General features: G+C 32.5%; 1 protein-coding gene and 1 pseudogene across 13 annotated transcripts in view; one reads left to right on the top strand and one right to left on the bottom strand.

Moving 5' to 3' along the window:
• Nucleotides 1-325: 325 nt before the first annotated feature.
• Nucleotides 326-23,729, bottom strand: part of KIF21A (kinesin family member 21A) — a 128,952-nt gene continuing 105,548 nt past the window's right edge. For 4 of the 13 annotated variants that reach the window (XM_016151693.2, XM_016151695.2, XM_016151696.2 and 1 more), the window contains 11 exons: nt 22,276-22,383; nt 20,791-20,919; nt 18,746-18,784; nt 18,148-18,162; nt 14,152-14,288; nt 12,420-12,600; nt 10,728-10,892; nt 8,599-8,716; nt 7,000-7,170; nt 5,585-5,784; nt 326-1,576 (listed from right to left, as the gene is read on the bottom strand). In XM_016151693.2, coding sequence (XP_016007179.2) covers nt 1,483-1,576; nt 5,585-5,784; nt 7,000-7,170; nt 8,599-8,716; nt 10,728-10,892; nt 12,420-12,600; nt 14,152-14,288; nt 18,148-18,162; nt 18,746-18,784; nt 20,791-20,919; nt 22,276-22,383 — 1,357 coding nt within the window. In that variant the 3' untranslated portion in view covers nt 326-1,482. The remainder of the gene's footprint in view (nt 1,577-5,584; nt 5,785-6,999; nt 7,171-8,598; nt 8,717-10,727; nt 10,893-12,419; nt 12,601-14,151; nt 14,289-18,147; nt 18,163-18,745; nt 18,785-20,790; nt 20,920-22,275; nt 22,384-23,729) is intronic. The other 9 variants (XM_016151698.2, XM_016151694.2, XM_016151701.2 and 6 more) reach the window with 5 other exon arrangements.
• On the top strand, nt 14,710-14,828 carry LOC118613925 (annotated as a pseudogene).

The following is a 23,729-nucleotide window of genomic DNA, read 5'->3' as shown; positions in this document are numbered from 1 at the left end:
GTCACTATTGGCCTAACATTTATAGGAATAATTTTTATTTGTTTTACCATTTATGTTAAAATCCTTAAAGTATATAGTTCAATTTAATTCCTTTAAATAGTAAACTTCTTGGTTCATCAAGATTGGATTATGGTTAAAACTTTTCAAGAACATTTCATGTCTAGTGAGCTAAGAAAGGACATGTATGACGTGCTGGACAACAATGTGTATAAACTGCTAGATAACAACAAAATGCCTTTCCTTATATCACACACGGAGAAAACAAAGTTTTTAAAAAACTGGCCATTTTCGTATAATTAGAAAAAGAACAACAGAATAAAAATAATTCATAGCAACACGTTTATTTAAGTCCTAGCTAAGTTTTGATTTACAAGCAAATATTTTCAAGGAAGAAAAATCACAAGACAATATTTTCAAATATTATACCATCTACATACAAATTAAACTTGCAGAATGTACAAATTAATATTCTGACAGACATATAAATTATACATCCTTTCGCAAATCCAATCTACAGCATTTAAAAATTCATAGTTACAACGTAAGACATTCTTTTTACAATCTACCTATTTACATAGCTTTTCCCACCACAGATGGTACTGTTTGCATCATAGCTACCAAGGTTTGCAAACATAGTGTATTTAAAATATATTTAGCAGCATATAAAAAAAATTAGATAAAAGGGGAAGGAAATACTACTATTAAATAAAAATGAAATTAAAAGGTGATAATAGAAACAACTCCATAGGAAAATAGATCAAAATATATTTCTGTTAGGACATCAAAAATGTTTCCATCACAGAACATATGCCACAGCACTAAGAAAACAATGTAACGGCATTTTAGTCCTGAGCACAGGATATATAGCACAGCTGCAAAACTTTGGTCAATACAAGTAAACATCAACGTTTAACACAAACTGTTTAATATTATTCGTTAGTAGATTAAGGTCAATTCCTCCTAATGGAAAATCATCGACAATATTCTCTTTCTTTTTTTACATTTCATTAAAAGAATTTTGAAATTTGGAAACCCCAGACAAACAAACCACAATTTGACTAACATTTCCAAGTACGTTTAAATACATAAATCATCTGAACGGACTATATAAATGAGTTAATAGTGGGTTGCATTATATTCCAGGTATTTTTTTCTGACGTCACCAAGGCAGACATATTGTAATTCAAATAATTTGAAGGTGTTTTTTATAGCTAGCCATAAAAACCCAGCCACAATAAAAGTGCAAATTGAGCAGTATATCAATGATAGGGTATGTATGTATCAAGCAACATTAATATTAAGCACAGAGGATAGTACACATTTTTATTAGAATACCATTTATATTCAGCAGTTGAATTCAGATATACTTTCCAGTTAATCCACTCATTTAATCTTTGCCTAATAAATGTAGGGTAACATTTTCAATAAAGAACATACAGAGTGTTATCACAGTATTCAGTTTATGGCTATCTTCATTCATGTTTAATTACTGGCAATATCTTCCCCTAGATCTCCTGTGTCAGAGAGCTGACCATCTTGCAAATTGCGAGCCTTCCAAATCCTTACAGTTCGATCACTACAAAACAATAAATTAAAAATGAACATAAGAAAAGAAGCAGAAAGATAAACAAACAGCTCTTAGAATTTTTTATCATGGTAACATTTTCTGAAGAGGTCTTTAATAGATGTAAGTAAAAATATACATTGCTCCATAGGTATATCTAAAAGGCACTCATAATAATGATATTAAAAATAGCTCATATTATAAAGGGTATGTGCAAAGCATTGTTCTATGTGCCCTTTGTGCACATTAATGCATTTAATTCTCTTTAACTACAATAAGAGGTAGATAATGCAATTATTCCCTTTCCATTGATGAGCAAACTGAGGTCCAGAAAGGGTAAATAATTTGCCCAAGATCACAAATTATTGATAGAGCCAAGATTTGCATCTAGGCAGTTCCAAGGCCCCTTCCCTTAACTACTCCACTGGATTCATTATTTCAGAAAACAACAGTAGTGTGGCATGTGGTCAGAGGCCTTCATGCACAACAGTCAAGAGTAAGGTCACATGAAGCCTCTGGGAAGAAAGGGTGCTGGGGCAGGGAATCCCGGAACTTGGTGAATTTGGCAATAGTTAGGAAGAATTATGTTTGGATGATATCGGCATAAGCCCACAGAAAAAGAAAGTGGCTACTGAGAAGTGGATTAATTACTCTATTTATCGAAGAACATAGACGATACAAAATGTTTCTAAGAAAACTTGTTTTTATTCACCCGGTATATGGGTATTAGGGACCAGTCATTAGATAATCACATTTTTTACCATGTCTCTCATGGCTTAAAGGAAATGTTGCTTTTCTCTAATTTCCTAATAAACCAGAAGCTGTAACAAAGAGTATAGAATTTTATAGTTAGAAGGCACTTCAGAGATTAGGTAGTCTATTTTGAGGATAAAAATAGTTTAGTGACTTGTCCAATGTAACATAGTCAGCAGAGTTGAGCCTAAATCCAGGCTTTTCAGTTTTTACTCAATAATCTTACCCTTAAGAGTTCTCATCACAAGGGGAAATATATTTTTTTAAAATACATATTTTTTCCTCTTTTTTTTTTTGGTATCTATATGAGATGATGGATGTTAACCTACTGTGGTGATCATTTCACAATCTATGTAAGTCAAATCATTATGCTGTACACCTTAAACTTACATAGCACAATCTGTCAATTATATGTCAATAAAACTGGATGAAAAATAATATTCTTGCCAAATTACACGGCACATGTACACTGATAACAGTAAGGGAATATGTTTATTCATCTACACAATTCATTCAATTCCATTTATTCATTCAACCATCAACTCAACAAATGTTTATTGAGAATAGTTACAGGCACTATTCTATATTCTAGGTACTTATGATGAATCAAAAGTAAACAAATAAATGAAAATAAAAGACAAAACCCTGCGCACTTGAAGATCATGCATTCTAGCAAAAGGAGATAAACAATAAACCGTAATAAATAATTAAGTTATAAAGTTTATTAGACAGTAAAAATGTTATAGAAAAAAAGAAAAGACATAGAAAAGGGGATCATGTGAGATTGCAATTTTAAATAAAATGGCAAGGTTACCCTTACTGAGAAAGAAAGACATTGGAAGAAGGTCAGGATATCTGAAGGCAAAGCATTCCAGCCAAAGGGAGCAGCCAGAGCAAATGTCCCAAGGCAATAGTAAATTTGGTATATCTGAGGATCAGCAAAGAAGATATTGGTTTTGCAAGAGAAAGAACAAGCCAGAGAGTACTAGAAGGTAAGGTAAGAGAGGGCACAGAGGGTCAGATCATATACGGCCTTTGCTCTAGGTGAAATGCAGGACCACTGCAAGGTTTTGAGCAGAGAAGGAATATGATTTGACCATTGTTTTAAAAGAATTATTCTGTGTTGAGAACAGACAACATGCAGGGTGGGAGCCTTGTTTAGGAGGCTACTGTAGTAATCCAGGACCTAATGGCGACTGCGGAAGACATTATGAGAAGTGGTCAAATTCAAGATATAATTTAAAGGTAGAACCAACAAGATTTGCTGATGGATGGGATATGCAGTATAAGAGAAAGGGAAGAATGAAGGGTCTTGGCCTGAGCAACAGAGAAGATAGAAGCTATCAAGTGAGATGGAGAAGTCTATAAGATGAGCAGGTTTCTTGAGAGGATCAGGAGTTCAGTTTTGGACATAGTAAGTTTGAGATGACTGAACTTCCACTACTGGCTATAACAGAGGTTTTTGTTTGTTTGTTTTGTTTTGTTTTGTTTTGTTTTTTGCTTTTTTGTTTTTCATTTTTTGTTTTTTGTATCTATTTGTGCTAGATTAATCCTCCGGCTGTAAATGAAGTGAAAACCTGGCAAAATGTAAGGAAAAACTGCCTTCAGAAACTGGGCAATTGATAGTGAAGGGCTATGATCCCTGAGAAAAGGGAAACAAAGAAGGTGAACTCTGTGACAGCTCTGGCTTTTGGCCCAGAATCACTTTCCAAACTACAGACCAGGGAGAGGGAATCCAAGCAGAAAACCACGGAATTATTTAGTTGAAAGACACAGAAGAAAATCTAGGAGGTGTGAAGTAGTAGAATTTGCAGGACCACGTAGAGGAGAGGAGCAAACTATGCAGAAAGAACTAGGGAGCTATGGGAAAATAATTCTGTCAATTTACGTAGCTGTTCCCTACTGTCTTTGACTGAATGCTAAGCTGCACATAAAAAGATTAAGACTACAAGACCACACCAAAAAACAACTGTTAGTGAGCTATAAATTCTCAGAGTTTATAGAGGGCTATGAGATGTTCAAGTTCTGACCAGGAAGGTAGAGAGATATCATCAAATACTCAGAATATTTGGTAGAGATCCAAGAAGAGTCAAAAACAAGTCTTAAAAATATGAAGCTGAACCACAAGCAACTTAATTGCCTGACAAACAAAGCTTAACACTCATTAAAGGAACACAAAAAAATCCAGATACTCGAAGCACATTATAATGTTCAACACCCAATAAAATTTTCTTTGACATAAAAGCAGGAAAAATAAGACCTATAATTATAAGAAAAATCAATCAATGACAACAGATCCAGAAATATCAGATAGAATGGAATTACTATACAAGGATTTTAAGTTAGGAATTCCCTCAGTGTTAGTACCCATAAAATAGGGGTTAGAATATTTATCTTCTAGAGTTCCAGGTACTAAATGAATTACTACCTGGAAAGCACTTAGAACAATGTCTGGCAGATACTAAGCACTAGATTATATCATTTTTATGGTCACAAGATCTCTCTGCCACCCTCAAGCATCTTAAATGTCACTTTCTCAGTGAGGCCTTCACTGAGCACCTGCTATGTAACCCCCGCCCCATGACAGTCTCATCCCCCTTTCCTTGCTTTATTGTCCTTCATAGCACACATCACCATTTAACAAATTTTATTTGTGTATTTCCTTTCCTTTTCCTTAGAATGTAATCTAGAGTTTGGATCTGGTGTATTCACTGCTCTATTATCAAGAGCCTGGAGCAGTGCCTGGCATAGAGAAGATTTATCATGAAGGAATAAATGGAAAAAAAAATGAATCAATCAACCAAGCTATCCACAAGAAGGAGGCAGCAGAAATTACTATGTATATATAGTTTAAAGGGAGGTGGGAAAAGCACAAAGAGATTTTTCAAATGACTTGTTATAAATGTACAGAATGGCAAGTTTATTGTCTTTCTAGGGAAAAAAATCTTTAGAAATTAGTCATCTATAAATGATTTTATATATTTAAAAAAGTTACCAGGGAAAGATCTGGCAGCAGACTTGCTAGTATAAGCAGAGTACTAATATAGGAGTAACATTATTATTATGCAACATGGGCAACCTAAACTCAGTGCTGATAGTATACATCAGAAAACATAAATAAGACATCCTAAAGCAGACATAATGACTAATAAAAGAGGGATTTCAAGGTTTTCACGTTCTATGTTTCAAGATATTTACAACTTACGATATTTATTAAATCTGAATACAAGTAATCAATACGGAGGAAATCACATAGGAAAAACTTACTCAGCTGCAGTAAAAATATGGGTAGAATTAACACATATGGCATTGATAGGACTCTCATGACCCTTCATCTCTCCGACTGGCACAAAAGTATCCATGTTCCAGAGTTTCAAAATGCCCCCTCTACAGCCACTGAGCAAAACTGGGTGGCCTGGCACCACTCCCAGGGCACAGACCCAATCCTTATGTGCATTTGGAACTTGCTGAGAGAAAAAAGAGAAATTAGCAGCTTAAGATGAGCCTTCCAAATGGACATTTTCACACCAAAACAAGTTAAACATTTTTATTGACAAAACTCAAATTTTGGAATGGCCTATAAACTGTAAAAATCATTTTCTACAAAATCACTCAGTGATTTAAAGAAATAAATTTGTAATTTGCTCCCCAATTTGCCTCAATAATTATCATTAGTGTTATATCAGTATTTAAGGCCTATAATGTCAAAAATCTATAGAATCTGAAAGATCTGGACAGTATACAAAATTTTTCAAACATAACATTTTCTTCATGGGCAAGTAAATATCTCGCCTTTCTCTAAAATGTATTTAATAGAACAAGTTTGAAAACTACAATCTGGTAGACTAAGGACTGCCTCATAAAGTCACTGTCTCAAACTTTTGGTAGATAACGTAGAGGCCTAAAGCTTTTGTAGAAGAATGAAGCTAACCTATACATTTCATAATAAGCAAACAATAATTATAAGATCAGACTATATGATTATATTTTGTGTATAAGTATGTCAAGAAAAGAAAAATCTATATGCAATTTATGCATCTATTAACATTCATGCTACTTGTTTATTTTGGTTTTGTTTTTTCGCAAGGAGGAAAGTGGTGGCAACTGCAATATGTAGGAGGGAAAAGGCTTGAAATTTAGAGCAATGTCATCTGTTAACTGTTTTCTTCCACCGGAAATTAGGGAAAGACACCAATATTTGATTGTATTGATACAGCACTTCAGCTCAACTATGGTTCTATGGAAATGAGAGAATCATCACTTTTGGATGCATGGAGATGCTCTTGTAGGACAAGGAGTCATTATTACTATTTAAACGTTAGCTAAACTTGGTACTCTACGGAATATGTGTACATAAAACAAAAATAAAACGAGAAACTATAACTGCCCTACTCCAAGACTGATTTAGTGAACACATGCATGGGAGATTCCAGATCTTTTAACTTTTATTAGTGTTTATTTTCTTCTTATCTAGAAGGTATTATTAAATGTTGAATGTTGCCCTTCTCATAATTAGTAACTCTAGTGGGTCATGAGGAAACACTCCTTAAGAGGAAGCCCTCATTAATATTATCCCTTAATAGGGATAATATAGGTCTACATAGAGGCTCTTCAAATTCTTATATAGATTACTGAATGGCTTTGCAGTACCCACTCAATTCCATGAAAAGGTTTCACATTACCTGTAGGAGATCTTTTTGCGCTAAGTCCCATTTCTTGATTCCATTATCTCTGGATCCACTAAATAGGTTATCCCCTTGTATGGTTAGTGCCTCAATGCCATCATAATGAGGGGGTTCAAAATTGTGGGTGGGGCTCACAGTTCCAAGAGCCCCTTCAGTTACATCAAACATCTAAAAAAAAATAAAAGGGAGAAAGAAAGCAGTCATTCTACTTAACTTACAAATAAGCACCTATATGTATTCCATCATAGAAATACATACGCATTTATAGTAACATGACATGATTTGTTTTGTTACAATATTTTACTAAAGTATCTAAATTAGCCTGATATGAACGACTCAGAATGAACCTGAGTCCTATTTTCATACTACTTTTGCTTATATGTCATATGCTTACATGTCTATAGGCTTTTAAGAAAGTCAACTAATTTTTTTATGTACAAGTATACAAATAAGTTCAATAATAAAAATACTATATGTCAATCCAGTTCAAATTCAAATAAATGCTATGATTGTTAGTAAAATACTGTTAGGAACCTCTGCAGTCCTAGTGGTCATTTCAAATTCCCCTAAAGCCGCTACTTAAAAATCTTTCACTCCTCTCAGTTGTCCTCCTCTCTCTTAGCCACTAACCTTGTAATTTTCTCAAAAATATGTTTTTGGACTCTCCCCTTCATTCCAAAGTCTTCTTTTATCTTAAAACATTCTCTATCCTTCCCCTCTTTTCAAATGTAAAGTGTACTTACTTCTTCCCAAGGTTCACATGTTTGATCTGATTCTAACTTTCCCTACCACTTTCTTCAACGGTCATTTCACTCTTCTCACACTTTTGTTTTCCACTAAGCCCATTTCCTAAGCATATAAACATGCTCGAATCTATAGAATACAAAATCCTCTCCCCTTATCCATTGTATTTTCAAGTCACTAACCCATTTCTCATCTCTTAATCCAAGATTCTGGAAAGAGTACTTACACTCTTCCTATCACTCTTTCTTACTGTATCCTCTTTTTGTTCCTATTGATTTTTAAAGGTATTACCCAGGGATGAGTCCTGGCAACTTCTCATTCCTTTGGTCATGTTCTCTACTCTAATTCCTTGAATATGTGCTTCTTTTTAAATGGCTCCCAAACCTACATCTCTAGTCATAACGTATCATGAGCTCTGGACTTGCCTTTCGAATGGCCTGCTGGCCTACATGATGATGTCCTCTGTTGTTAGTATCTCAAATTTAACATTTCCAGAATCAAACTAAACATCTTTCCTTACCTTATCTGCTAATTATCTAAAATCTGAAGACCATAATATGCTCAGTAAAAAAGATGGTGACAGTGAGACTCAAGCATTAGTTGGATGACTGAGTTAAAATCTTTGAAATTTCTCCCAACCTATGATCTATCAAAAATAAGAATATATGTTTGACTAAGATGATATAATCAGGAAGTAGGAGTGAAAAAAAAAAAAAAAAAAAAAGGACCAGGAAAAAGAAGCAAAGGCTAGAAATGGGAATATAAAGAAAATTGGTTAAGAAAAGGGTAAATGAATACTTCTAACATATCATTAAATAAAAGAACATAATTCAACAACTCTATTATACATACTTTGATGTAATGATCCTTGGACCCAGTGATGATTAGATCTTGTCCATTGGAAATCTGATCTACAGTAAGGCACATAACAGGGCCCAGGTGTCCTGTTAACTTTCCTGTAGACTGAAACCTTTAAAAAGAAAGAAAAATAATTTTCTTTGAAAATATTTCTTAGCATGTGGAGGCCAAGTCTCAACATAAATGATCTTTGATAAAATAGTTCACTATTTTTTTAGCTCTCCTTCTATGCAACTCTGTTCAAATTAGAGTTTAAAAAAATGGTCAAACTAATCTATTCTATAACGAAAGTGGTAAGAGTTCTAAAGAAGTTATTCCAAAGCTGACTAATGTCATTTAAGTAGTAAATAAAGAGGCAGCAAAAGTGCAAAATATTGCTAATGACTAATTTTTTAGCTCCAACCTAGTCAAGATAAACCTTAATCTGTTAAATGTCCAAATATGTAATAGACATATAACTGATGTTATTAGGTCCAATTTGAAATCCAATTAAAACAACTCTATCAGAGGTATACCTTACCTAATCAATAACTATATGAAAAAAGCAAAATAATTTATTATATACACATGCATAAATATTCTCACATACACAAATACACATATATGTACTCATGGATACACATATATACATGTGTATATGCATATCAAAAAATAGGTAGTAAATTTCATCAATTATTATAAAGATATGAAAATGACCAGAACACATATCTGACTGGTAGAAAAGTGTGTGATGTCAATCGTAAAGGGGTGATAATAAACTTTTTTTTCACAGTCCTATCTCAAATCAAGATGCTAGAATACAGAGATGTATTAGGTTCTCAGGATATTATAATTCTCAAAAACTATTCTCTCAGTTACTCTGTTAAGTCTATATTTAATCATGTTGCTGAAATCAAACAGGTCTCAAAGAATCTAACTTTCTGCAATTTAAAAAGTATAAAGATTTTCAAAAGCTGATTATCTTTTCTGCCTCATGTCATGATTTTGAGTATCTTCTATGGTGTCCTCAGTATGAATCACATTTAATATCTTCAAGAATAAACCAAGTCCTCATTTCTTTTCCAATTTTTTAAAACAAGTACTGTTTAGAATTTTCTACACTTTATTTCTAAAACAGTACTCAGGACTGTGGTTCTTTCCCTCTTTCCCACTCATCTATTTATCTATAAATTATGTATATTATACTTTCTCAGTCATCTGTTGAATGTTATAACTAGTTATTCTCAAAGTTTCTCCAATAAATATCCCTTAGATTTACTGCTGATAAAGTCTTTCTAGATGGGTGGTACTATCTGAATAGCAAACATTACTCAGTTCCCTGTAATTGTCTGTTTAATGGCGTTAATCCTCCATTATAACATGAGCTCTGAGAAGTGAGATACACATTTGTCTTGCTCAGTCTTTATTCCCAGGTCCCATCACATTGCTGGGGCAGTACCTGCCATAATTAATGTAGAATAAATATGTGTTTACTAATAAATGAATATTTTCTTACTACCCAAATTTTAAGAACTAGAAAAGAAACTAAAATAAACAACTCAACTAAAGGATAAAAGTTCATACTTCATGGCAAGTAAAAAAATCAAAGATGTAATGCCTTACATTTCAATTTATCAATTTTTTAAACCATTTTGTCTTCTTAATACCTCATCTTTCACATATATTTTATTTTATATTCACCAAAACTCTTTAAGGATTTATGCCGATATTTGTTAAGTTGATAAACTGAAAAATTTGACACAGAAAATGTTTAAATAATGTTGCAAAAAAGTAATTCTTTCAAAGATACTGGTGAAACTAAGATGAGAAACTTGGTCTTTGGTAAACAACACAATTTATAGACAAGTATTAAGAAAGGCTAAGATTTCAATTCTATTTTCTTTCATATACCTTTTTTTTTTTCTTTTTCTTTTTTTGGCCAGCAATGGAACTTAAAAGAAAGGAAAATTATGAGTTTGCTAACGAGGACAAAAAAGACTCTTAGGGGTGTTAGGCTAAATAGAAAAGCCTATGATTTCATATTAACTTCTGAGGTTACAAAAATTGGATTTCACATGCGCTATGTTAATGTCTGAAAGTTGAATCTTCCATATGCAAGAAGCACATTTTCTTCAAAATTCTACCTTTTAAGGTCCCACATTCTGACAGCATTTCCAGAAGCTGCATAAAGGAAAGTGCCAGTTGGGTTTAGTGCAATTTGATTGATCTGGTTCTCTCCAGAAGGAATAGCTACTGTCCGGCTAGTACTCGCAGAACAAGCATCTCCATGAGTAACTTGACCTGAAGACCTTAACAGAGACAAAACAAAGCAAAAAAAGTCACATTTCTGCACGAGTTCACCTTAAAATTCCTTGAATTCTTGGCTTAAGCAACAATTATATACTGAGCAACAATTATATACTGAGTCCTTTTTGATCACTGTATATATAGAACCTAGCATTGTACCTCACACACCATAGTTGGCACTTATAAATGTTTTGATGAATAAGTAAATAAATAAAACAAGATGACATGGCTTAAAACTCTGAATTTGCAAGTCTATTATAGTGCTAGGAATTATAGGCCCTGAATCAGGGATGATTAAACTATCATTCAGAAAATATCAGATGATAAAGATTAAAAAAAAAAACAAAACAAAAATCTAAACAAATAATAGTGTCACAAAGGTAATTCATTTTCCTGCAGCTTAGCTTCCAAAAGCCCCTTGTGGGCCAGGCCTACAAATATGCCTTTTGTTTCAAAGAGCTGTCCTTTTGAATCACTGAAGACAAAACTATTTTTGGTTTTTGTTTACTTTAACCCATTCATACATGCAGTATTTACTATGTGCCAAGGACTCCAACATAACATTCCTGTTTCCTCAGATAAATTCTAAATGGCAAATATATTTATGTTTTGAAACATTTTCTTAGCTAACTTCTAAAATATCATCTTACAATCAGTCTATTCAAATCTGACTTCAGTGAGTCAAATATTAGAATATCTGTAACATAAGATACAGTGTTCTTTTTCCATAAAATTTCCTTCCAGAGACTTGTTTTCAATATAATAAATAATTAGTAGTTCTCAAAATGCAAATTAGCACTTGAATGTTAATAATCCCTACTTTACAAACTATTAAGCTATTAAATACTCCTGACGCTAAATCTATAATCCAAGTAAAAATTAACCTTCCCTATGTTCCCTTCTCTTATTTAAACTAGCAAAATTCACCTCAATTTCTATTATGTAAAACAGTTCATTAATCTTATGGCAAAAAGAATCATTATTTGCTCTACATTGTGAAGACATATGTAATAACAGACAGAGAAAACAAACTCATCCTCTAGTTGTCCAACATAACCTGCAGTTATGAAATCTGTAAGTCCTCCCCGACAAAAAACCTATTGATTACTCAGTACCTGATAATTCAAGATTACAAATACTTCTTAACTGTCTACAGTGGGTGATTTGAGCCATTTCCCAAGGACTGGTATTCATCTGAAGCAGATAATGTAAGTCATTTAATTACATCAAGTACTAAATACCACAGAAGTGTAAAACCTTAGTATTTGGGAGCAAGGAAATATAAAATGTGTACTTAGTCAGAGATCAAATATGATTTAGCCCTTTCTGTTTAATATTAGGCTCTCATATTTTATTTTCTCAATCATTTTTTCCCTTTATTTCATCTGTGGTCTTACTGTAAACATTTTAACACTTTTGGAAGTGGACAAATATAAAGAAATAAAAATGCTTTCATAGGCCCATTTTTTCTTATATTTTGTAAATAAGAACTATTCATCCCTTATAATACTTGGCTGTAAGTTACTTACGTCAGTGTTCGGATGCACTTTGCTGAGTCTCTGATATCCCACACCTTAATATAAGACGTCGACACAGTGAACACCAAACTTGTATAATTACAATATTTTACAGATACGACGTTGTTGGGATGACCTCCCAGTGACATTATCTCCTGCCCTGTCACCAGATTCCATACTTTACAGGTACGATCTAAAACAAACAAATAAAAAAAGTGAAATACTGTCAATATAAACTAAATTAGGTTCTCTGAACAATAAAAATTATTTAAACAATTTCTCTCCCATGAGAAGGAAAGCAAGAAGAAAATAGTAATTGTTCCATGAATCTGCCACAGGCATCCTGATTCCATGCCTGACCCTCTGCAGCAGGTTCAAGGGCAAAGTAGGTGTAAAGGATCAGATGAAACCCAGGGACATCTGCTGTATGCATTATGCAGCATTTAAATATGATATTAAAATTTTAAAGATTCATATCAAAAGAATATTGTTTCAATTGCCCCTGAATTTAAAATGGCTATCTCAAATCAGCCTCTTCAAAAAGTTCTGCTTTAATCATGTCCCTACCTCCTCACAACACACTCCATGCATAAACACACACACCTTTCTTTTCCAGGGGTTGCTGATGGATGGATTTTATTTTTGACCCAAAATATATTCATGAAAGTATTCTGTTTTGTTTTTCTGACATGTTGACTAATTATCTTGGAGAGGTTAATTTAATTTGATTAGAAAAGTATATTTTTACAGAGTAGAGCAGATTTTTAAATTGGGGAACTGCTCGCCATTATTTACGGTTCATAAGTTCTAGCAAATAAATTTTGCTGGCCCCCAAATTCCTATATGTGCTTCCTTCTTTCCTTTCAAGCCTCATTGTGGACCGCTTCTTTTACATATATTCTACTATTTGACTCGATTGGATTTGATTTCCAAACATACCCCACTTTCACCTCCACGTCTCTGCTCATGTTCTATAATCTTGGTGGTCAATCCTTATCTGTCAATAACCAAATCATTCCATAAGGTTCATCCTAAGTGCCTCCTTATCAAAGCCTTCTTTATTTCTCACAGCTTAGCATAATTGTTCCCTTTTCTGAAACCCCAAAACTCTTAGTCTATAACTCTTCAAAGCAGTTATACTTGATTTCGAGTTACCTACAATTGTACCAAAGATAGCAGGTTCAGAGACAAGTAGACCTAGGTTTCCAATCCTGGCTCTTCTACTTACTAAGTCTTTCTGGGAAATTTATTTAATTTATTGAATCCTCAGTTTCTTCATTTGTAAAATGAGGGTGCAACGTGTATCTCATTGGGTTTGTAGTGAGAATTAATGAGATACAATTTGTAGAGTGTCTAGCATAGTCTCTGACATACAGTAAGCGCTCAAAAAATGGTGGTTATTTGCCCATTTTATTTTCTTTACCACACTGTACCTTGTAATGGCCTTTTATAAATTTTTATACAAACTTCATTACAAAGCTGGGGGTCTTGCGTGTATTAGATGCTCAGTTATCAAAGGGAGATGAATCCTCTCAACATTCTATTTACATAACACCAACAGAGATTATACTTTCTTCATAACTATGCAGTAGTTTTATATTTTATATAATTCAGGGGTTGAACTAAATTATCCTCTCATATTTTTATGGGTCTTAAGTAGTTTGACTTTTTTTTCAAAGCCTGTTAAAAATGTAATTATTTTTTTTAAATCTATTAAATGACCTTATGAAAAAACTACCAGCACCTTTTGATCCAGTGAAGAGGAGATCATCAGTAGAATCCACACAGAGCATGGCTTTTGTATGCCCTTCAGCTATATGAACACACTGCAGTGGAGAAGTTCTGATTCCTTTTGAAGCAGGGAATGGGTTGATTATGCCCCTGAGGTGGGGGGAAAAAATTTTACTTCAGTAGCAATATCATGATACCAATTTTATTTTTTATCTGACATTTTTTTACTCTTTCTAAGTAATTAGCAATAAAATTCAGACTGTTCCCTTGTCTCTTTTTTAAGCAAAAGGACAAAGTGTGAAATAGCAATCGTAGTGATGGAGTGCATCAATTAATTAGATATCAGCTAGCAGCTACATTCTACAAAAAGCAAAGCCTATGATACATTTGGATTTTCTTATTAGTAATTCCATCTCTTCAAAGTTTAATGAAGTAATATTGGGGGCTGTTTGTGTGTAGTAAATTCTGACAAATTAGAAAGTATAAATGGCAGAACTGAAATATGTGACCCTATGCCATGCTGGAGTGTGACTCTATGTCAAAAAGGACATTATTTAAAAAGTATAACACAGTCTACAGCCATGCCACCCTGAACAAGCCCATTCACGTCTGATCTTGGAAGGTAAGCAGGGTTGGGCCTGGTTAACACTTGAATGGGAGATCACCTTGGAAGACCAGGTGCTGTAGGCATAAAATATATATATATATGTATATGTGTACATATATATATACATATATACATATATATGTATATGTATATGTATATATATGCATGTATATGTGTACATATATATATGTACACATATACATGTGTACATATATATGTATATATTTATATATATATAAATATATATATGTATATGTGTACATATATATACATATATACATATATATGTATATGTGTACGTGTATATACATATGTACATATACATACATATGTATGTGTACATACATTTACATGGTATTGTGTTATATATATATGTGTGTGTGCATATATGTATACATATATATGTATGTATATGTATACATATTCACACACACACACATATATATAACACAATACCATGTAAAATATTAAGAAAGCAAATTTTTTAAAAAGATTTATAAGGACAGGAATAATTGTATGAACAGAAATTCTAAAAGGAGAATGACTCAAAAATATCCAAAACTTAAAGAAAAAATTCTAACAATCTCAAAGGAGACAAAAAAAAGAATGAGAATTTAAAAGAATAGTGAGGCTCTTTAGGGAACTTTCCCATGAGTTTAATATTTCTAGAGTTTCTGCTTTATGTTACTGAGCTATCACTATAGAAATATATCAATATGGAAATATACAGATCATCAAAACACTATCCTAAAAGAGTTTAAGACAGTATCTGAATTGAAATAATTGTGTTGGGAAGACTAAAGATAATAATGAATTAACACATGATAAATATGTCATTCAGATGTACCTTCGGTCAGAGCAGGAAGAAAAAGTATGGTAAAATATGTCCATTACATAAGACAAATGGCATAATATTCAGACAAATACAGGTATAAAATCAAACTGTGTGTTTCTATCTTCTTGATGAAAGAGAACAATCTTCAAAATGCAAGGGACAAAAATGATTAAGAAGAAATATGAACCAAGATAAGTTAGAGTTGACGACGTAGACTTATTCAGTGAATTTAAGTAGTTCTGTTTTTAAAATCATTATATTGCAGGATTTTTAACGTAGATGAGGGCAAAATCACTGGAGTACCTCTGTTGCTACTCTAAGGACATTAATAAAGGGGATAAAATATGTAGACCTAATTTTCCAAAAAGCAGGAAAAAAGTGGATTTCAGAAATTACAGATGAGTAAAATCAAATCATTATAAACACTTAAACACTTATCAATAAAAGATAGCATGAGCTCACTAATCTCATGGAGGAAGTTCTTTGTAGAGTTAACAGACAGCAAATTAAGAGAATATCATATTGTTAATATATGTTGATTCCAATAAATCCAATACACTAAGCCTTGTGAGTGATAGCATTGTGGACATGGTAGTAAGTATGAAACTGTTGTAGTTAGGCAGTTCCATTGGTACTTGGAGTAACACCTAAAGAATCAATGGACCCGTCAATCTGGAAGTAGATCTTCAAAATCTAGTCAATCTTTTTCTAGCCCTAAAGACAGAGATGGCATGTTTATTAAACTGATATATTAAAAAGCTGGCTGGCCATTGTGTTTATTGGCTAGAAAAATGACTGAAACAAAATTCATTTATCATAAGTATGCACTTAGCACTAAAATGATCATTGAATAAAATTTAAACACGAAGTTTAAGTCAAAGATATAATAGAATGCTCCAGGTAGGAAAGGGGCTTAATAGTAGCCTAGATTTCAAAAGCTAAAGACATTTAGTTATTGAATACAAGATCAATGGATGAACAATTGATGGCTCCTCTCCCAACAGTTTCAATGATTTGTTCAATAGAAGTAAACATTTCAAGAGAAAGCAATAGAGCTACTTTAGTGTGCCAAGGACACACCTGGAATGGTGCTGAGTTCTAAGATGCCACATTTTAAGAACATTAAAAAATTAGAAACTTTCCAAAATAGTGGAAGCAGAATAAAGGATCTGTAGATTATATCATATAAGGAATAGATGATGAAACTAGACCTATTGAGTTGATAAAAGAACATTCATTGGAGAGGACACAATAGCTCAGTTAAAGGGCTGGCTATTTAAAGAACTGTCACATACACACCAAAAGAGCTATTGGACTAATTCTGATATAGCTCAAGAGGGCTGATGAAAGACCAATGAATAGAAATTTAAAAGAGGTAAATTTAGGTTCAGAATTTTTTAAAAAGCAACTTTATTTTTAGGTTCTAGTTATAATGATTTTAAAAAGTAAAAGGAGTTCCTTACTACTAGAAATGATACCAGGAATTGTTATCACTACATGTATAAGTACAATCTAATGCTATCATTTACATACATATGTTCACTTAAGATTCTTGAAATTAGTACTCAGTAATTTGTTTGTAATGTAAGAATTTAACCAGATTAAAACTGAAATCGTAACAACTGACTGTGCATTAGATCACATATTTTCAACATTTGAAGCAACGGCGATAATTTGATGGTTTCAGTTCATAGCTATGCAGGATTTCAAAATGTCGGATTAAGACTTGTGAGGTTTTACTCCCATTACATCTCAAACAGAAAATATACATATACATATTCCAACAAGCTGACTATAAAGAAAAAATTCATGTTAACAGTCTAAGCTGTTTTTGGTCAGCAATTAATGACACAAATCATCCTAAGAAAAAAAATCAGTAGTTTCAATTATGTGATACTATGTCTCCAAAAGATTTCCCCCGCTACAGCTTTATTCTAAGAATTTAGTGAATGTTCCCCAATGACATCAAATCCAACACAATTCTCTCATTCAAGAGTTTATTAAATGTTCCCCTGATGATATAACATCCAACACAATTCTGTCATGTCAAAAAGGTTGTGATGTTACAAAAGCATTTAGTAAATATTTGCCTCCAGTGACATATGTATGGCACAGCTCCTGGAGAGCCTCTCTCTTATTCTTAGGTGTTTTAATATCATTGATTATTCACATTCCTGAAGAAATATAATCTAAACATTAAATATAGAATTTTATTAATAGATACTGAAAAATGCTCTTAACTATTCAGAATATTAGGATTAATATATATATTATTAGGATCCTAATATATAATATTATATATATATTATATATATAATATTATATATATACATTGGAAACATGCAACCATGGTACTTCTTTCTCTATTAGAATCAATCTATTCACATTCTGATATATAGAAATGAACTTTAAAACAGTTTCTTAAATGTTGCAAACTTGTACAACAGATCCGATCTGAAGAAACAAAATAAAACAAAAACAAAAACACTTATTGTTGTTCCATGCAAACCAGTAAAGTCTTGTAATACTGTGAATGAGGTTAATTTCTTTTCCCTCCCCCTGCCTACCTTCTGGAGGATCTACTGATGATCAGCAAAGGAGACACATGATAAGTGGGAAGAGGAAATAAGAGAGAGGAAGAGAGAGAAATTAAGGGTCCAAAAAAATCCATAAAATGAAAAAATGTAACATTATTATTTTAAAAACAGCATCTATCAGTAAAAAAGATTATTATTTTTTTAAAAGGCTCTTCTGCACTCTATTTTTCTCTTTTTCCTATCACAAAACCTGCCATAAACGTTTTATTTAAAATTGCTAAACAAACAAGAAAAAATACCATTTTCACCTCCACATTCTAAAGTATTGGAAATACTTAATCATTGAAATTAATATTCATAGAACTTAATTTCTTTTAAAGAAAATATTTAGTTTACAGATGGTAAACAAATATCAAAAGTTTTTATGATATACAAAAAAAGTTTGGCACTGCTTTGTCTAAAACGTACACCACAAAAACATATTAAAATTAACATGTTTAAAATATTAGTGCATTTATATGGTTTACAAGTTATGCATGCAACAAAAATGAGACTCATTAAGAGTACTAGAAAGGCATTTTAGAACATCATGAAATGCCAGAATATAGGAAAGATAGAAAGAAAGTACCTTTGTACCTCCGACAGAGAGGAATCACTTTCATCAGACCTACAGTGAAAGAGTTAGAATTATGAGGAGAAAGGATACAGATGTCAATAGGTAAAGACACAGATTGAACTGAAAATTAACAGTATGAAAAATAGAAATATAGCAAACACTTCCTTTGTATCACCCTGCTTTTCTATTTGCACCGGATATCAGCAAATTCAACGCATAGTTAAATAAGGAAAAATATTTGATTCTTATGTTGTCTACAAAGACTTTGGAAAAAAACTTCCTATTACCAATCTGCAGAACCTATCTATCCTCACTCTTAAAATGTAGACCCCGAAGAGGGATAATATCAAGTAAGTAAAACACATCACTTCAAGATTCTTTCTATTTAATTGAGTAGTATCAGAAAAAATTTCCCATTTCGATAAGTATTAATGAATTTTATTCATCTTGACAATTATTTAGACGCTAATATGGAAGTTGCATAATTACATTATACGTTTGCAAGGAAAGCAAATCATTCATAATTTAATAATATTTGATTTTAACTTATCTCAGGAACACGGAGTTCCGACTAGGAGGTCCCTCAGTAATAGTTGGGGGACTTTATTGTGATTTTAAAAATAGGTGACTCCTGTCAGCTCTACCCTAAAACCTCTGAGATGGGCAGTGAGTCTGGTTATGAAAATCTGTTTAGCTTGTATAATCAGCTTGGAAAGAATGAGGATAGAGTGAGCACTGCTGTCGTGGAAGGTATGCAGAAATAAAGTGTGAGATATTCATCTAATTGATGAAACATGCTAGTCTCAAAAAGAAGCCCAAAAGAAAGTTACTTAAAAAGTAGGTAACTTTTAGAAATTGTAGAGTAGTCAGTTATTCTAAGTTTTAACTTATAGAGATGAAAACACAAATTATTGGTTGCTCATAAAATATTTCTGCAAGAAATGAGGAACCATGATTCAATTGTTAAGGTTATCAAAAGACAGAAAAATTTACAACTGTGAAGGCAAAGTAAACAAAATTTAGTAATTCTACTCTTTCTTCAATTAAATGAGAGGAATGGTTTAACAATATTAGTCTTTTTTCAATAACACATAACATTTATCTATCTAGGTAAATTTAAAGAACATGTTACCTACTGATTAAACTATATCAAAATCCAACCAAGAATTTTATCCACAAATGAAGTAGATTAAAAATTATTTCAAAATGATAGTGTTTCTCTAAGTCTAAAAAACTGTTTAGCATCATCTAAACATGCCAGACATCTTAAACAGAATCCAATAAATTTCAGAAATTGTTGATCTCTACAGAGAGATTATAGCATAGAAAACAAATAATTGGGGTGGGAGACTAGATATCAAGTACATACATTACAATATTATTATTCAAAATCAAACAGGTAAGTCAGAGTTAATAAATACCTTCTAGCAGCATTGTTAGTACTATATTATTGCAAGAGAGATTCTGGCTCAATGTGAGAATACTTTTTCACCTCAAATTTAATGAAAATAATATTTTCCACATCTTTCCAACTTCTCTTCCCCGACAACATACCTTCAGTCCTACCCCTTCACCCATAAAGGTATCCTTTTAGTCCAAGAACACATTACTGAAGTTTCCTGGTGGATCTGTATAGATCAAATGATAATAACAGAACAATGATCTATACACCAAATATAAAATAATTTGCCTCTTTTCAACTCAGGCTATCTGTATTAGAGGGTTTTGTGGGCTCATAGAAGCTGAAGAATATCAAGAAATTTAACTATTCACAAAGATATTTCAATTCTAATGTACTCGTGAAAGAAAGGGCAAGACAAGTGCTGAAAGTCTAGCAATGTAAGCTACAACAGGGAATAATGTTCAGCAGGAAAATAATTCTCGGTAATTTCATCTATATGGTTCATTGCCTGTTGAAAAAACACATAAAATATGGCAAGAGTTTACAAGTCAGAATCCATCTCCCACACAAAGAGATGGCTACATGTTTTCTACAGACTTTTGAAAGATTCAGAATATTGTAATAAATAGTCGGGCTCTTTTCCATAATGACTTACTTATCCTGCTGAACTGACGTGTTTCCCTGAGAAACAGTAAGACGATTAAAAACATTCAGTTCGTTACGGGGCCGACTTGGCGGGGAAGAAGGAGGTGAAAGACTAGCCTCTGAGGTTCCAGAATCTGAGCTACAAGAAAAAAAGAACATTAAATAGGTGGCTTGAAGTGGTTATGATTTGTTAGGAATGTTATATGAAACATGCTTTTTTTAAAAAAGCTTTTAATTAGAGAATCCGTTCCTTCTTTACTTCCTTTATTCCTTCTTCCCTTTTTTGTAAGATAAAATGCACTCTGAATAACTTTGTTTTCCCCACTGAATTTTGCTACATTGGTCACAAGATGGCACTAAAGAAAAAACTATATCTGCTGAAATCAAAAGTCAGGACAAACAAAGCAAGCAAATTTAAAATTATACAATTCAATAGCTGAGACCAAGTTGCTCATTTTACAGACAAGGAAACAGACCCAGAGAGTTAAAGAGTTATTCGTCTACTCAACTGATTCATTCATTTATTTATTTTTATTACCTATTTGTTCCCCACTCCCCATCTCTCCATTATTTTTAAGATATTTGATTCAGTAGAAACAAACAAATTACATCTTTAAATACAGGAAGCAAAGATGATTAGAAGGATAATTTCCATGATATTCAGGTCAGCTGAACTGGTGGTCAAAGCAGAGATTGTGCATCCTGCCACAGGGGAGGAGGGCACAAGATCTCCACTTAGGTACAGGAAATTTATGAAAACTTCCTTTTATATTTATTTTCATATTAAAGAAATTGGCACTGACACTCACTCAAGGCCATGTCAGAGATCTATCTGCTACATGCAGAGCATTAGGTGACCTGAGGGAGGCGTGAGTGTGTCACAGAGTAGAAGGTTCACAGTGGCTCGAACTCATTCACTCACCTTTCTGCATGTTGTGGTGGTGCAATTTACAGATGCCCAGTTGAGTGAATCATCAGATTATATTGTGTATTGTTAAGTAAACTAATCCTCACAAACCAAAGAGTTTTTAAAAGATTTCAGCAAACAAAGAAAAATTGAGGATAATACAAACTTAAACATAAAAGAAGGGTAAAAAAATGGCACAACTCAAACACATCCTCTTTTGTAAACCATGTAAAGAGGAGAAGTCAATGTCAGTTTCATCAGATGACAGCCAAGATTAATATCAAATTTATCTAAAGGACTATTTGAAGTATAGATTTAATAAGCCTTTCCTCAAGTGTATATTAACTCATAATAATATATACAAATGATTGAAAAATACATAAAAGTACATGATTGGAAACAAGTGCTCAAATATTTTTACAAGTATGTGAAGACCACTTAGCCAAGCCAGTAGCTGATTTGTTAAGTCAAACCAGTCATAATCAGAGCCAGCCTAAATGCGGAAAATAATTTCACTACTGTCCTTTAGCATCTAAGTGTAGCAGGCATTTTATACATTCTAATAGATATAAAGCATGAGTAACTTACTGTTTTTGCTCCTTGGCCTTTGATTTTTCTGCTTTCTCATATGCCTTTCTCCTAGTTACAGGGGAAGGCTCTGGTAGTTTTTTTTCGGTTAGAGATGATTGTCCGGAACTAAAACAGAAAAAGATTCTGTAATAATATAACTTTAAATATGTACATGTAACTTTGGCAGATATTCAACCTAAAAATTTTGATAGATTAATAATTGAAACTTGAGAAAGATTACTCAAGAGCAAAAAATAAAACTAGGGTAGACAAATATTACATGAGTTATTTTTAGTTAATGGAAGTTGCTGCTTTCTTAGTAATATTTCTCAAGAATATTGAGAAATATCTTTACAGTTTTGTAAGAACTAAAATATTAATATGTCAGAATAAGAGAAACAATGAGATTTAATATTTAAGACTGATTTTTGTGTATGGTGGCAATAAATTCTAATTGAAAAAATAAATATTTGCTTTCCTTGCCTAGTTATTTAATAAGAAAAAAAAATTCACTAAGTAAAAAGCAAGATCTCCAGAAAGGGCTTAATTATTTCTATTTGAAAGTAAAAACTAAATGTAATTAAACTTTGTGCATCTAATTTTTCTAATCAGAGGAAAACAAATTTTAGAAATTCTACATTATTTAAATCATAACATACACTTGAGTAAATTATTTTACTTTATGCACTAAAAACCACACGGTAATGGCTTATTAAGAGTTACTGTACCAAACACATGATCAACTCTTTAATTTGTACAGAATTATACGAGCAACTGAATTTATGAAAACTTGAAAGTAAATCATGTGAAGAGAGTCCAAAAGGTATTTTCTACCACCTGTCATAAAGTATACATTTTTTTTAAATGAGGAAAAAAAAAGGCAAAAAGAAGGTATTACCTTAATCTGGATTCCAGGCCATAGATTTAGTCTTGAAGTTCCAAAAGTCTCTACTCATCTGACAGACTAAATGCTGAACATATGTGGGCTCCTAAAATCTTCTCTCAGTTCTATCTCACTACCTTCACCAAAAGCATTTCTTCTTTTGTCATCTTATCAAAAAAGCACTGAAGCCATAAGCTATACTGGTTAGCAATCTCTAATAGCAAATCCAATAGTTAATTACACAGGTCACTTCAAGCACATGCAAGAAAGTTGTGTCATCATTAAAATTAATTTTGGAATTAAAGGTTACAGATGGGCTTACTGAATGAAAGACAATGGGAATATCTTCATAAAATGAAGAAAATTATGAAAAACATATTCAAGGGGTGAAGTTTGTTATATATTATTATTTGCAGAGTCGTATAGCAGATGCTACTTTCTTGGCAATGTTTCCTAATGCCGTGATGTATTCATCCCATAAATCATTTGCTAGATCATATGTGAGGGTGAGTGTGAAAAATATCATTAAACATCGTTCTCAGTGAATAACTGGTCTAATTTTAACATAACTTTCAAAACACACATAAAC

This window comes from Rousettus aegyptiacus, unplaced genomic scaffold (assembly GCF_014176215.1).
Source record: "Rousettus aegyptiacus isolate mRouAeg1 unplaced genomic scaffold, mRouAeg1.p scaffold_m13_p_2, whole genome shotgun sequence".
In the NCBI taxonomy this organism is placed as follows: domain Eukaryota; kingdom Metazoa; phylum Chordata; class Mammalia; order Chiroptera; family Pteropodidae; genus Rousettus; species Rousettus aegyptiacus.
The sequence above is the reverse complement of the archived record's forward strand: the minus strand, read 5'-3'. Positions and strand labels throughout refer to the sequence as shown.